Source organism: Salvelinus fontinalis, chromosome 21 (assembly GCF_029448725.1).
Source record: "Salvelinus fontinalis isolate EN_2023a chromosome 21, ASM2944872v1, whole genome shotgun sequence".
In the NCBI taxonomy this organism is placed as follows: Eukaryota; Metazoa; Chordata; class Actinopteri; order Salmoniformes; family Salmonidae; genus Salvelinus; species Salvelinus fontinalis.
The window spans coordinates 6,822,211-6,838,086 of NC_074685.1; the positions used below are offsets into that span (position 1 = coordinate 6,822,211).

The 15,876-nt window shown below is 47.1% G+C and overlaps 1 protein-coding gene across 3 annotated transcripts in view; it reads left to right on the forward strand.

Annotated features, from left to right (window-relative positions):
* LOC129818102 (beta-adrenergic receptor kinase 2-like) overlaps positions 1-15,876 on the forward strand; it is a 106,253-nt gene extending 90,377 nt beyond the window's left edge. For all 3 annotated transcript variants that reach the window (XM_055873665.1, XM_055873666.1, XM_055873667.1), the window contains exons 15-21: positions 3,001-3,101; positions 3,762-3,828; positions 4,054-4,149; positions 4,636-4,798; positions 6,487-6,623; positions 11,495-11,608; positions 11,733-15,876. In XM_055873665.1, coding sequence (XP_055729640.1) covers positions 3,001-3,101; positions 3,762-3,828; positions 4,054-4,149; positions 4,636-4,798; positions 6,487-6,623; positions 11,495-11,608; positions 11,733-11,894 — 840 coding nt within the window. In that variant the 3' untranslated portion in view covers positions 11,895-15,876. The remainder of the gene's footprint in view (positions 1-3,000; positions 3,102-3,761; positions 3,829-4,053; positions 4,150-4,635; positions 4,799-6,486; positions 6,624-11,494; positions 11,609-11,732) is intronic.

Consider the following 15,876-nt stretch of genomic DNA (forward strand, 5'->3'; position numbering starts at 1 on the left):
CACACACACTCATTGAGATGTCCTCATGCGCACTTGAACACACAGCATGTGGTTAGTTCATGTTGACACAGAACAGAAGTACTCATACCTCTTGATTTATTCCACATGTTACAGCATGACTTCAACATGGATTAAATAAATACTTTATTTTAGAAATGTTTGCAAATTTATTGACCATGAAATATATAAATATCTAATTTACATAAGTATTCACACCCCTGAGTGAGTACTTTGTAGCACCTTTTGCAGCGATTCCAGCTGTGAGTCTCTCTGGCTAAGTCTAAGAGCTTTCTACACCTGGATTGTGCAACATTTCCCCATTATTCTTTTCTAAATTCTTCAAGCTCTGTCAAATTGGTTGTTGATCATTGTTAGACAACCATTTTCAGGTCTTGCCATAGATTTTCAAGTAGATTTAAGTTAAAACTGTAACTCGGCCACTCAGGAACATTCGATGTAGTTTTGGTAAGCAACTCCAGTGTAGATGTGGCCTTGTGTTTTAGGTTATTGTCCTGCTGAAAGGTGAATTAATTTCCCAGTCTGTTGGAAAGCAGACTGAACCAGGTTTTCCTCTAGGATTTTGTCCGACATTCCATTTCTTATTTTATCCTGATAAACTCCCCAGACCTTACCGATTTACAAACATACCCATAACATGATGCAGCCACCACTATGCTTGAAAATATGGAGAATGGTATTGAGTAATGTGGTGTATTAGATTTGACCTGAACGTAACACTTTGTATTCAGGACTAAAAGTAAATTGTTTTGCCACATTTTGTTGCTGTATTACTTTGACATTGTAGTCATTTAGCAGACTCTTCTCCAGAGACTTAGTTAGTGCATAAGATCGCTAGGTGGGAGAACCACATATCACAGTCATAGTAATTACATTTTTCCTCAAATGAACCAAAACAGTAAAGTATGAGTTCAAGAAGGGTGGGTACTGTAGTGCCTTTTTGGAATATTATTCCGTACAGGCTTCCTTTTCACTCTGTCATTTAGGTTAGTATTGTGGAGTAACTACAACGTTGTTGATCCATCCTCAGTCTTCTCCTGTCACAGCCATTACACTCTGTAACTGGTTTAAAGTCACCATTGGCCTCATGGTGAAATCCCTGAGCGGTTTCCTTCCTCTCCAGCAACTGAGTTAGAAAGGACACCTGTATCTTTGTAGTGACTGGGTGTATTGATACACCATCCAAAGTGTAATTAATAACTTCATGCTCAAAGGGAAATTCAGTGTCTGCTTTTTTTATTTGTTTTATCTATCAATAGGTGCCCTTCTTTGTGAGGCATTGAAAAACCTCCCTGGTCTTTGTGGTTGAATCTGTGTTTCAAATTCACTGCTTGATGAGGGACCTTACAGATAATTGTATGTGTGGGGTACAGAGATGAGGTAGTCATTCAACAACCATGTTAAACACTATTATTTCACACACAGTGAGTCCATGCAACTTATTATGTGACTTGTTAAGCACATTTTTACTCCTGAACGTATTTAGGTCATAACAGAGGGGTTGGATGCATTCACTCAAGACATTTCAACTTTTAATTTTTTATTCATTTGTTTTTTATTTTTTATGATCCACTGACATTATGGGGTATAGTGTGTATGCAGTGACAAAACATCTGTTTAATCAATTTTGAATTCAGATTGTAACACAACAAAATGTGTAAAAAGTCTAGGAATGTGAATACTGTCTGAAGGCCCTGTATACGCAAAGTAAGGATTTATCCTTCAATACACTGAAACAAAAGCACACACACACCCCCGCAGCAGTACATATCCTGGAGATATCATCTTCACAGATGTTACAGAGAACTCCTCCTGCCAAGTCTGTGTCATAATGCCCAGGGAATGAGAGAGAGGCAGGAGAGGGAGCATTGAGAAGAGCTTCTGGCAGGAAAAAGGTGAATTTGCATCCTTACTTTGCATCCGTCTCTCTGCCTGCTACAAACAGCGTCAGATTACACATAGAGGGAGCGTCCCGAGTGGTGCAGTGGTCTAATGCACCGCATCGCAGTACTAGCTGTGCCACTAGAGATCCTGGTTCGAGTCCAGGCTCTGTCGCAGCCGGTCACGACCGGGGTGGCCTACATTTAGTCCAGCATCAATCGGGTTAGGGGAGGGTTTGGCCGGCAGGGATCCCGTCGCACACTAGCGACTCCTGTGGAAGGCTGGGCGCAGTGCACGCTGACACGTTTGCCAGGTCACGTGCTTCCTCCGACACAATCGTGCGGCTGGCTTCCGGGTTAAGCCAGCATTGTGCCAAGAAGCTTGGCTGGGTTGTGTTTCGGAGGGCTCATGGCTCTCGACCTTCGCCTCTCCCGAGTCCGTACGGGAGTTGCAGCGATGGGACAAGACTAACTACTAATTGGATACCATAAAATTGGGGAGAAAGAAAGCCATAGACTACGAGGGGAGGCCTAGACCAGCCGTGCCAAACCCTCTTGAGAAGCTACCCTCACACAGGGTTTTGTTGCACGCCTCAGGACCACGATTAGCTGGATCAGGTTTTAGAGCAGGGCTGGAACCAAAACCTGCACATGTGGTAGTTCTCCTTGAAGAGGGTTGGTCACCCCTGGTCTTGACTAGAGTATGTCTACTGTAGAATACTATGGAGTATCAGAGCAGAGAGAACTGTTAGGAGGGGCTAAACAAGGAAAGTATTGTCAGTCGAGATTAAATCAGATTAGGTTTTAATCCAGCCACTTAATCTGAGTAATCTATATAATCCCTGTTAGGAATTCTGATTTAATGGTTTTATTAGATAAATGATCACCACCAAAGTTAGAGGGCTTGGAATGAGAGTGTTATGGAGGAGGACTGTGGACATACTATGGAACAAGGAATGATGGAGAACACATCCTCTTCTTCCCTCTCAATTTTCAATACATATTGAATAGGCTTTATTGTCATGATAAATCAAGTCAGTATTTTATCTTGTTAAAGAAGGAAATGAGACTAATCTCCTCTTTCTCTCTCTCCTCTCCGTAGAACGTGGAGTTGCCGGACTCGTTCTCTGTGGAGCTGAAGGGTCTATTGGAGGGTCTGCTGCAGAGAGATGTGGTGAAAAGACTGGGCTGCCTGGGACGAGGGTACACACGCGCACACAACCACACACACCCAAACACCTGCTACTACTAACATCGTTTTACAATCATTGTTGTTAATGTCAGGTTCTAAGAAACTTCAACCTTGGACTGCATATCTCATAAACAGTATTTAACTGTTCTGGGCTAGCCATTTGTTTTTCAATGCACCAATAGAGTGCATTGTGCGTTGACACAAAAGCCATTTGTTTTTAAACAAAAGCCATTTGTTTTTACCATGCACCTGTCCTGAGCAACATAATTTAACATTTCAATTGGTTCTCTGTCCAACCTTGTGGCGGGTATAAGGCCTAGTGTGAATACTATAAAAGGCCTATACATTATAATAGTCCGTAACCTAGTTTGGTTTTGTTGGAAATACTGCCACCTGCTGTTAGGACATGAAACTGTTCCAATGTGAGAATGATCTGGCTTTTTCTCTCGCTCCCTTTCTCTCCATCCACACACACACACACACACACACACACACACACACACCCACCCACACACACACACACACACACACACACACACACACACACACACACACACACACACACACACACACACACACACACACACACACACACACACACACACACACACACACACACACACACACACACACACACACACACACACACACACACACACACACACACACAGGGCCCCAGAGGTGAAGGAGCATCTGTTCTTCAAAGGCATTGACTGGCAACAAGTGTATCTCCAGAAGGTAAGGCGTGTTTGTGTTGAATCAGGTGACCAGGTTCATTATAAAGTCTCCCAGTCTGGACAGTCGTCCCTGTTCTCTTTCTCTCCATCTGTTGCCATGGTTACTCCTCTGCTGTAGGAATGTAGTAGTTGCTTTGTTCACTCACCCTCTTTTCTTCTCTAATACTTATCCCCCTTTCTCTCCCCCCTCTTCCTTCTCTCTTCTCCTCCCTCTCCTCTCCTCCAGTATTCTCCCCCTCTCATCCCTCCTAGAGGAGAGGTAAATGCAGCAGATGCTTTTGACATTGGTTCCTTTGATGAGGAGGACACCAAGGGCATCAAGGTAAAGCTCCCAACACACACACCCCTTATCTCATGAAACCACCAAGGGCATCAAAGTCAAATCCACAGCACAGCATTATATAACCGCTAAAACGGTAATCCTGATATACACACTCACCTACATCATACTGCAACGCACACACACACACACACACACACATGCTCACACACACACACGCTCACACATGCTCACACACATGGAGGCTGAGGTGTAACGTGACTATCAGTGTTCAGGGAGAAAGTCCTTCCAACAGAGGTTTAACATTACACAACAGTATTAGGAACGTTGGGAGCGTTCCAGGCTGCCTTAATTACAGTGGTGCTGCACAGCTTAGCAGATCCCACAAGGACTGGTGTCGTGGTTCTCAGACATGACTTCACTTAGCCTTACACCTCATAGCTGTGTCGTTCCTCTCTTCTCTTCCTCTCCCCTTTCACCTCTCCCTCTCTCCTCTTCCTCTCCCCTTTCACCTCTCCCTCTCTCCAGTTGTTGGACAGTGACCAGGAGTTGTATAAGAACTTCCCCCTGGTCATCTCAGAACGCTGGCAGCAGGAGGTGGCTGAGACGGTGTACGAGGCGGTCAACTCCGACACGGACAAGAACGAGGCCCGCAAGAGGGCCAAGAACAAACAGCTGCGCCACGAGGAGGGTGAGGAGGACACACACGACGCACATCTCCACACACACGACGCACATCTCCACACACACGACGCACATCTCCACACACACGACGCACATCTCCACACACACGACGCACATCTCCACACACACGACGCACATCTCCACAAACACGACGCACATCTCCACACACACGACGCACATCTCCACACACACACGACACACATCTCCACACACACACGACGCACATCTCCACACACACACACACACGACGCACATCTCCACACACACACACACACGACGCACATCTCCACACACAGACACACGACGCACATCTCCACACACACAGACACACGACGCACATCTCCACACACACAGACACACGACGCACATCTCCACACACACAGACACACGACGCACATCTCCACACACACAGACACACGACGCACATCTCCACACACACACACACACACAAACACACACGACGCACATCTCCACACACACACACACAAACACACACGACGCACATCTCCACACACACACGCACACACGACGCACATCTCCACACACACACACAGACACACGACGCACATCTCCACACACACACACAGACACACAACGCACATCTCCACACACACACACAGACACACAACGCACATCTCCACACACACACACACACACACACACACACACACACACACACACGACGCACATCTCCACACACACAGACACACGACGCACATCTCCACACACACACACAACGCACATCTCCACACACACATGACGCACATCTCCACACACACACATCTCCACACACACACACACACGACGCACATCTCCACACACACACGACGCACATCTCCACACACACACACACACACACACAACGCACATCTCCACACACACACACGACGCACATCTCCACACACACAGACACACGACGCACACCTCCACACACACACAGACACACGACGCACACCTCCACACACACACACACACACACAACGCACATCTCCACACAGACACACGACACACATCTCCACACACACACACGCACGACGCACATCTCCACACAGACACACGACACACATCACACACACACACACACACAGACACACAACGCACATCTCAACACACACACACACACGACGCACATCTCCACACACACAGACACATCTCCACACACACACACGACGCACATCTCCACACACACAGACACACGACGCATATCTACACACACACGACGCATATCTACACACACACGACGCACACGACGCACATCTCCACACACACAGACACACGACGCACATCTCCACATACGCACACACGACGTACATCTCCACACACACACACACACACACACACGACGTACATCTCCACACACACACACACGACGTACATCTCCACACACACACACACACACACGACACATCTCCACACACACAGACACACAACGCACATCTCCACAGACACATGACGCACATCTCCACACACACACACACACATCTCCACACACACAGACACACGACGCACATCTCCACACATATCCCACTAGAGATGCACGATATGGACTGAATGTCATATTGCAATATTTTTGTATTGATGATATGACTTGTGTTGTAATTGTGGAACATAGTGTCTTATCATTGTGCAGCCCTACCTCACACACATCATGTGGGTAAGCTTTTCATTCCACGTGTGTGTATTTGTGTGTTGTAGACTATGCCCTGGGGAAGGACTGTATAATGCACGGCTACATGTTGAAACTGGGGAACCCGTTCCTGACGCAGTGGCAGCGCAGATACTTCTACCTGTTCCCCAACCGAGTGGAGTGGAGGGGAGAGGGGGAGTCACGGGTGAGCAACACACACACCTCTACTTCCCGTTTTTGTGTGCCTGTGTGTCTAAGTTGTGTGTGATTCAGTTGGTGTGCTTCTTCTGTTGTTCACGTATGTGGTCGTCTGTCTGTTTCCACTTACAAGCATGTGCTTTCATGGGTATGTGATGGGTGTGGTGTGTGATGGGTGTGGTGAGTGATGGGTGTGGTGAGTGTATTCTTCGTCATTGTCCGTCTGTCAGTGCAGTAAGGTTGTCTGTCCTCGCTCCATTCTGTAGGCCTGGATGAAACCATTCTGTAGGCCTGGATGAAACCATTCTGTAGGCCTGGATGAAACCATTCTGTAGGCCTGGATGAAACCATTCTGTAGGCCTGGATGAAACCATTCTGTAGGCCTGGATGAAACCATTCTGTAGGCCTGGATGAAACCATTCTGTAGGCCTGGATGAAACCATTCTGTAGGCCTGGATGAAACCATTCTGTAGGCCTGGATGAAACCATTCTGTAGGCCTGGATGAAACCATTCTGTAGGCCTGGATGAAACCATTCTGTAGGCCTGGATGAAACCATTCTGTAGGCCTGGATGAAACCATTCTGTAGGCCTGGATGAAACCATTCTGTAGGCCTGGATGAAACCATTCTGTAGGCCTGGATGAAACCATTCTGTAGGCCTGGATGAAACCATTCTGTAGGCCTGGATGAAACCATTCTGTAGGCCTGGATGAAACCATTCTGTAGGCCTGGATGAAACCATTCTGTAGGCCTGGATGAAACCATTCTGTAGGCCTGGATGAAACCATTCTGTAGGCCTGGATGAAACCATTCTGTAGGCCTGGATGAAACCATTCTGTAGGCCTGGATGAAACCATTCTGTAGGCCTGGATGAAACCATTCTGTAGGCCTGGATGAAACCATTCTGTAGGCCTGGATGAAACCATTCTGTAGGCCTGGATGAAACCATTCTGTAGGCCTGGATGAAACCATTCTGTAGGCCTGGATGAAACCATTCTGTAGGCCTGGATGAAACCATTCTGTAGGCCTGGATGAAACCATTCTGTAGGCCTGGATGAAACCATTCTGTAGGCCTGGATGAAACCATTCTGTAGGCCTGGATGAAACCATTCTGTAGGCCTGGATGAAACCATTCTGTAGGCCTGGATGAAACCATTCTGTAGGCCTGGATGAAACCATTCTGTAGGCCTGGATGAAACCATTCTGTAGGCCTGGATGAAACCATTCTGTAGGCCTGGATGAAACCATTCTGTAGGCCTGGATGAAACCATTCTGTAGGCCTGGATGAAACCATTCTGTAGGCCTGGATGAAACCATTCTGTAGGCCTGGATGAAACCATTCTGTAGGCCTGGATGAAACCATTCTGTAGGCCTGGATGAAACCATTCTGTAGGCCTGGATGAAACCATTCTGTAGGCCTGGATGAAACCATTCTGTAGGCCTGGATGAAACCATTCTGTAGGCCTGGATGAAACCATTCTGTAGGCCTGGATGAAACCATTCTGTAGGCCTGGATGAAACCATTCTGTAGGCCTGGATGAAACCATTCTGTAGGCCTGGATGAAACCATTCTGTAGGCCTGGATGAAACCATTCTGTAGGCCTGGATGAAACCATTCTGTAGGCCTGGATGAAACCATTCTGTAGGCCTGGATGAAACCATTCTGTAGGCCTGGATGAAACCATTCTGTAGGCCTGGATGAAACCATTCTGTAGGCCTGGATGAAACCATTCTGTAGGCCTGGATGAAACCATTCTGTAGGCCTGGATGAAACCATTCTGTAGGCCTGGATGAAACCATTCTGTAGGCCTGGATGAAACCATTCTGTAGGCCTGGATGAAACCATTCTGTAGGCCTGGATGAAACCATTCTGTAGGCCTGGATGAAACCATTCTGTAGGCCTGGATGAAACCATTCTGTAGGCCTGGATGAAACCATTCTGTAGGCCTGGATGAAACCATTCTGTAGGCCTGGATGAAACCATTCTGTAGGCCTGGATGAAACCATTCTGTAGGCCTGGATGAAACCATTCTGTAGGCCTGGATGAAACCATTCTGTAGGCCTGGATGAAACCATTCTGTAGGCCTGGATGAAACCATTCTGTAGGCCTGGATGAAACCATTCTGTAGGCCTGGATGAAACCATTCTGTAGGCCTGGATGAAACCATTCTGTAGGCCTGGATGAAACCATTCTGTAGGCCTGGATGAAACCATTCTGTAGGCCTGGATGAAACCATTCTGTAGGCCTGGATGAAACCATTCTGTAGGCCTGGATGAAACCATTCTGTAGGCCTGGATGAAACCATTCTGTAGGCCTGGATGAAACCATTCTGTAGGCCTGGATGAAACCATTCTGTAGGCCTGGATGAAACCATTCTGTAGGCCTGGATGAAACCATTCTGTAGGCCTGGATGAAACCATTCTGTAGGCCTGGATGAAACCATTCTGTAGGCCTGGATGAAACCATTCTGTAGGCCTGGATGAAACCATTCTGTAGGCCTGGATGAAACCATTCTGTAGGCCTGGATGAAACCATTCTGTAGGCCTGGATGAAACCATTCTGTAGGCCTGGATGAAACCATTCTGTAGGCCTGGATGAAACCATTCTGTAGGCCTGGATGAAACCATTCTGTAGGCCTGGATGAAACCATTCTGTAGGCCTGGATGAAACCATTCTGTAGGCCTGGATGAAACCATTCTGTAGGCCTGGATGAAACCATTCTGTAGGCCTGGATGAAACCATTCTGTAGGCCTGGATGAAACCATTCTGTAGGCCTGGATGAAACCATTCTGTAGGCCTGGATGAAACCATTCTGTAGGCCTGGATGAAACCATTCTGTAGGCCTGGATGAAACCATTCTGTAGGCCTGGATGAAACCATTCTGTAGGCCTGGATGAAACCATTCTGTAGGCCTGGATGAAACCATTCTGTAGGCCTGGATGAAACCATTCTGTAGGCCTGGATGAAACCATTCTGTAGGCCTGGATGAAACCATTCTGTAGGCCTGGATGAAACCATTCTGTAGGCCTGGATGAAACCATTCTGTAGGCCTGGATGAAACCATTCTGTAGGCCTGGATGAAACCATTCTGTAGGCCTGGATGAAACCATTCTGTAGGCCTGGATGAAACCATTCTGTAGGCCTGGATGAAACCATTCTGTAGGCCTGGATGAAACCATTCTGTAGGCCTGGATGAAACCATTCTGTAGGCCTGGATGAAACCATTCTGTAGGCCTGGATGAAACCATTCTGTAGGCCTGGATGAAACCATTCTGTAGGCCTGGATGAAACCATTCTGTAGGCCTGGATGAAACCATTCTGTAGGCCTGGATGAAACCATTCTGTAGGCCTGGATGAAACCATTCTGTAGGCCTGGATGAAACCATTCTGTAGGCCTGGATGAAACCATTCTGTAGGCCTGGATGAAACCATTCTGTAGGCCTGGATGAAACCATTCTGTAGGCCTGGATGAAACCATTCTGTAGGCCTGGATGAAACCATTCTGTAGGCCTGGATGAAACCATTCTGTAGGCCTGGATGAAACCATTCTGTAGGCCTGGATGAAACCATTCTGTAGGCCTGGATGAAACCATTCTGTAGGCCTGGATGAAACCATTCTGTAGGCCTGGATGAAACCATTCTGTAGGCCTGGATGAAACCATTCTGTAGGCCTGGATGAAACCATTCTGTAGGCCTGGATGAAACCATTCTGTAGGCCTGGATGAAACCATTCTGTAGGCCTGGATGAAACCATTCTGTAGGCCTGGATGAAACCATTCTGTAGGCCTGGATGAAACCATTCTGTAGGCCTGGATGAAACCATTCTGTAGGCCTGGATGAAACCATTCTGTAGGCCTGGATGAAACCATTCTGTAGGCCTGGATGAAACCATTCTGTAGGCCTGGATGAAACCATTCTGTAGGCCTGGATGAAACCATTCTGTAGGCCTGGATGAAACCATTCTGTAGGCCTGGATGAAACCATTCTGTAGGCCTGGATGAAACCATTCTGTAGGCCTGGATGAAACCATTCTGTAGGCCTGGATGAAACCATTCTGTAGGCCTGGATGAAACCATTCTGTAGGCCTGGATGAAACCATTCTGTAGGCCTGGATGAAACCATTCTGTAGGCCTGGATGAAACCATTCTGTAGGCCTGGATGAAACCATTCTGTAGGCCTGGATGAAACCATTCTGTAGGCCTGGATGAAACCATTCTGTAGGCCTGGATGAAACCATTCTGTAGGCCTGGATGAAACCATTCTGTAGGCCTGGATGAAACCATTCTGTAGGCCTGGATGAAACCATTCTGTAGGCCTGGATGAAACCATTCCGTAGGCCTGGATGAAAACATAAACATTCTGTAGGCCTGGATGAAATCATAAGCATTCTGTAGGCCTGGATGAAACCATAAACATTCTGTAGGCCTGGATGAAACCATTCTGTAGGCCTGGATGAAAACATAAACATTCTGTAGGTCTGGATGAAACCATAAACATTCTGTAGGTCTGGATGAAACCATAAGCATTCTGTAGGCCTGGATGAAACCATAAACATTCTGTAGGCCTGGATGAAACCATAAACATTCTCTAGGCCTGGATGAAAACATAAACATTCTGTAAAAGAGATAAAGGTAAGTCTGACCACTACTGGCCAACCCTCCTCTCCTCCTCTTCCTTTCCTCCTGCAGTGGCCCTGTAGATGGGTTGGAGTGTCTCCTCAGTTCAGAGTTCAGAGAAGCGTCCTTACTCAGCTCCGTTCCAAAGAATCCTCTCCTCTATAGCTCCATTTTGATTGGTCCATCTCATACCCAGCTTGTTTGTGATTGATTCCTCTCTCCCCAAAGTGAATTTCTGATTGGTTGGTGTGTGTTCAACAGCAAAACCTGCTGACGATGGAGCAGATTGTGACGGTGGAGGAGACCCAGATTAAAGATAAGAAGTGTATCCTGCTGCGCATCAAAGGAGGGAAGCAGTTTGTCTTGCAGTGTGAGGTACGTAGGAAAACTACTAGATCTTTCTGTCTCGGTCTCTTCCTCTTTCACTGTCTCGGTCTCTGTAAATGATTGTGCAAGTTGTAAGTTATTAAAATGGAAGGTGTGTGTTCCCTGTCTGCAGAGTGACCCAGAGTTTGTCCAGTGGAAGAAGGAGCTGACCGAGGCGTTCACTGAGGCCCAGAAGCTGCTGCGTCGCGCCCCTAAGGTCATTGGGAAGGGACGGGCTGGGGGGGTGGAGCTCTCCAAACCTCCCCTCACACACCACAACAGCAACGGCCTGTAGGCCACACACCTGCACACACACACACCGCATCTTATAACCTCATCCCCTATGAACCCGCCCCCCCCAGCCCTAGACACATAAATCACACACACACACACACACACACACACACACACACACACACACACACACACACACACACACACACACACACAGGAACACCCCACACTCTCGCCCTGGAGTGTGTATGGACCAAGCCGCCAGCCTCTCTCCTCTGAAAGCCAAAGCGTACCATGGGACCCTGGGATGAAGGGAAAGAGATGTACATGTACCTAAAGAGGTCCAGAGTGTTTTCTCCCCTCCGTCTCCCACTGTAGCCTGGGGGTAGACCCTTCTCAATGATGACACACTCCTCTTACCCCAATGCACTGGCATTCCACCCAGTCAACCTGGCAGAGCAGCAGAAAGCAGCCCTGGAGTAGGAGACTGAAGACTAGGGCCCCTCTTCTCCTTTTCTCTTTGTTTCCCTCATCCCCCAGAGAGACTGGACCTGAGCCACATACACCTGCCAGCCACTCTCCACATAATTGTCTGACTGTAGTGGAGGGGCGGGACCTAAAGCAGGAGGTGAAGATCTGGACCAACGGCATCGCTCTGAGAGAGGGGGCTGGACCAATGACATTCCTCTCCTGTGGGCTCATACGGAGGGGAGGAGAGAAAAGCAGAAGGAGAACAGGAGCAAAGACCTGCTGGGACATACCAAGAGAATGGCAATGAACTGTGTGTTGCTGTGTGTGTACGCTATTGTCCCGGTGTGTGTGTGTGTGTACGCTATTGTCCCGGTGTGTTGCTGGGTGTGTGTGTGCTATTGTCCTGGTGTGTGTGTGTACGCTTTTGTCCCTGTGTATGCGTGCGTGTGTGTACGCTACTGTGTGTGTGTGTGTGTGTGTGTGTGTGTGTGTGTGTGTGTGTGTGTGTGTGTGTGTGTGTGTGTGTGTGTGTGTGTGTGTGTGTGTGTGTGTGTGTGTGTGTGTGTGTGCGTGCGCGCGTGTGTGTACGCACGCTATTGTCCCGGTGTGTTGCTGTGTGTGTACGCTATTGTCCCGGTGTGTTGCTGGGTGTGTGTGTGCTATTGTCCCTGTGTGTTGCTGGGTGTGTACACTATTGTCCCTGTGTGTGTGTGTACGCTATTGTCCCGGTGTGTTGCTGTGTGTGTACGCTATTGTCCCGGTGTGTTGCTGGGTGTGTGTGTGCTATTGTCCCTGTGTGTTGCTGGGAGTGTACACTATTGTCCCTGTGTGTGTGTGTACGCTATTGTCCCGGTGTGTTGCTGGGGGGGTGTGTGCTATTGTCCCGGTGTGTGTGTGTGTACGCTATTCTCCCAATGTGTGCGTGCGTGTGTATACGCTATTGTGTGTGTGTGTGTGTGTGTGTGTGTGTGTGTGTGTGTGTGTGTGTGTGTGTGTGTGTGTGTGTGTGTGTGTGTGTGTGTGTGTGTGTGTGTGTGTGTGTGTGTGCGTGCGTGTATGTACGCTATTGTCCCTGTGTGTGTGTATGCTATTGTCCCTGTGTGTTTGTGTGTGTGCGTGTGTGTACGCTATTGTCCCTGTGTGTGTGCGTGTACACTATTGTCCCTGTGTGTTTGTGTGTGTACGATATTGTCCCTGTGTGTGTGCGTATGCTATTGTCCATGTGTGTGTGTGTGTGCGTACGCAATTGTCGCTGTGTGTTGCTGTGTGTCCAGAGATGGGGCCATAGCGGTGGAAGCAGGTTGCATTCCTTCAACAGAGAATGAAAAAGGAGAGGAAGAAAGCTGCTTTGAATTTTGAAGAGACTTTTACCCTTTGTTCTTGTCCTCCCTTCATCACTGAAGTGCATAAAGTGCCAACGTCAATATTTACTTGAGTCACCTGAGCACCCAGGAGGACCCATTTGAAAGCAGGCATCGCCCCCTGATACAGATCTCACTGGCACGGAACTCTTGTGACCATGGACAAACTTCCCCGATTGGCTCCTGTACAGCTGCTGGTAACCATGGAGACCGGGGAACGCTTGTACTCGTAACTATAGGAACAGGGGATGGTGTGTATGAAGGACACACCGTCAAACCGACAGAGACATAGATGGAGGAGGGATCTACTGACTGACTAGCGGTCTTTATGGGCCACAGTATGTGTATAAAGCCCAAGTCTTTCTCTGTATCTCCTGTATAAAACAGTACTACTCTACAATACATGTCTGTCTGTCCTCTTCTCTGTGGGGAGGGGGGGTCTGACAGCTTTCAATCACCTGGCAGTGTGCATACCTCTGTGTGTGTGTGTGTGTGTGTGTGTGTGTGTGTGTGTGTGTGTGTGTGTGTGTGTGTGTGTGTGTGTGTGTGTGTGTGTGTGTGTGTGTCTGCATCTGTGAACCACTGAGGGCCTAATGCTGTGTGATTGTATCAGGGCAGTCCTAATTTGTGTGTATGCCATAGTCTTGCAGCCATCCAGATGTAGATTTTACACACACACACGCACATATATGCAGATTTACACACACACATGCAGATTTACAGACAGACACAGGAATGGCTGTATAGTGACGTCAGTGCAGAGAGAGGTGTTAGGTTGTTGACTCCACAAACCATCAGTAAGTTCACTTCAGGCTGGTTTGAACTTTCCTATAAATGATTTCTGATTGTGACCCAGAATGCAGCTTCATGTTTCACAGTTTTAGGAGAAGCAGTTGTGCTGGAGTCATGACATGTTTAACTTAATGACATGAACGCACAGCCGGGAGATGTTTTAGAAAAGAGAGAGGGGGAAGAGGTGAAACCATTTGTTGACTCAATTGTAATTTCAGGGTTTGTTTTTTCATGCAGTACAATGTTCCCTGTCTGTTATAACCATGCATTTCCTCAGCTGTGACCTGCATGTGGGGCTGGGAGGGTGCTATTCTTAGTAGCCTGTAAAACAACATCACTTCCCCCTGACTTGTAGAGATACCTGTCACCTTTCATGGTGTCTTTTAATTGTTTTTAAACCAAATGAATGGGTTTGGTTTTTGTTGAAACGACTTTGTAGCACCTTTTTAAGCCAATGTGTTACTTACTTGATGTTCAATGTGCCAAATGCCTGTTGCTGTTTGGCTGACTGTTCTAGACCAATGAGAATTCTCCTCTCTCAACCTTGACCCCTCACAGCACCAGCCTTTGGCCACACACTCAACCCCTGAATCTGAGGAATGTGTGTCTTTTAAAGGGTACAAAACTAACAACTGGTGCTGTGGAGCAGAGTGTGAGGAGAGGTGTGTTTCTATGTTTGTTCTAGCATGGAGTGAATCTGGCTTTTGGCACCTTTACCTGTCACACACAGGGCTTGGTTGTAATGGGTTCAATTGGTGTGTGTGCGTGCTGCATTCAATCGCTTGTCAGTATGTTTATTTAGTGGAGATGTTTTTGTCACACACACACACACGCGCTAGATAATGAAAAAGGATGGCATATAGTAAGGATAAAAACTAACAAATTCAAGTATATATATGAATATATGTGTATAGAAATGACAAATGCTCTAGGATTATTTAAAAAGATTTAACGATGTAGATTTCTGTTCAGATGACGATGGGCTGGGAAAGGGTTGGCATTTGGATGTATAGTAATCTGTTTGTGGTGAAGACATTGGCTCGGATCTTGCACATAGACTTTAGCTATTGAACCTGCGAGTTACCAGATGATTATTTTTGTTTGAATACCAGACTCATGCTCTTTCATATTTATTGTGTTTTGGGGAAATGGCGCCTCCTGTCTACGAGCTCGCACCAGACGTCTTGCTGTAGAGAACTGGTCCACACACATCACTCTTTTACATGTACCACAAATACTACTGGCTTTGGGTTACTCTTACGATTGAGGTTATGACGACAATGATATTATTCAATAATTGTTATAAAAATGATTTTGTTTTAATGAATTTTGTTTTGTTTCCAAGACAGGTAGAGCATATGTGTTGGACTGCTTATATAAAACAGTTCAGAAATAAATAAAAACATTTTTTTTCGTGTT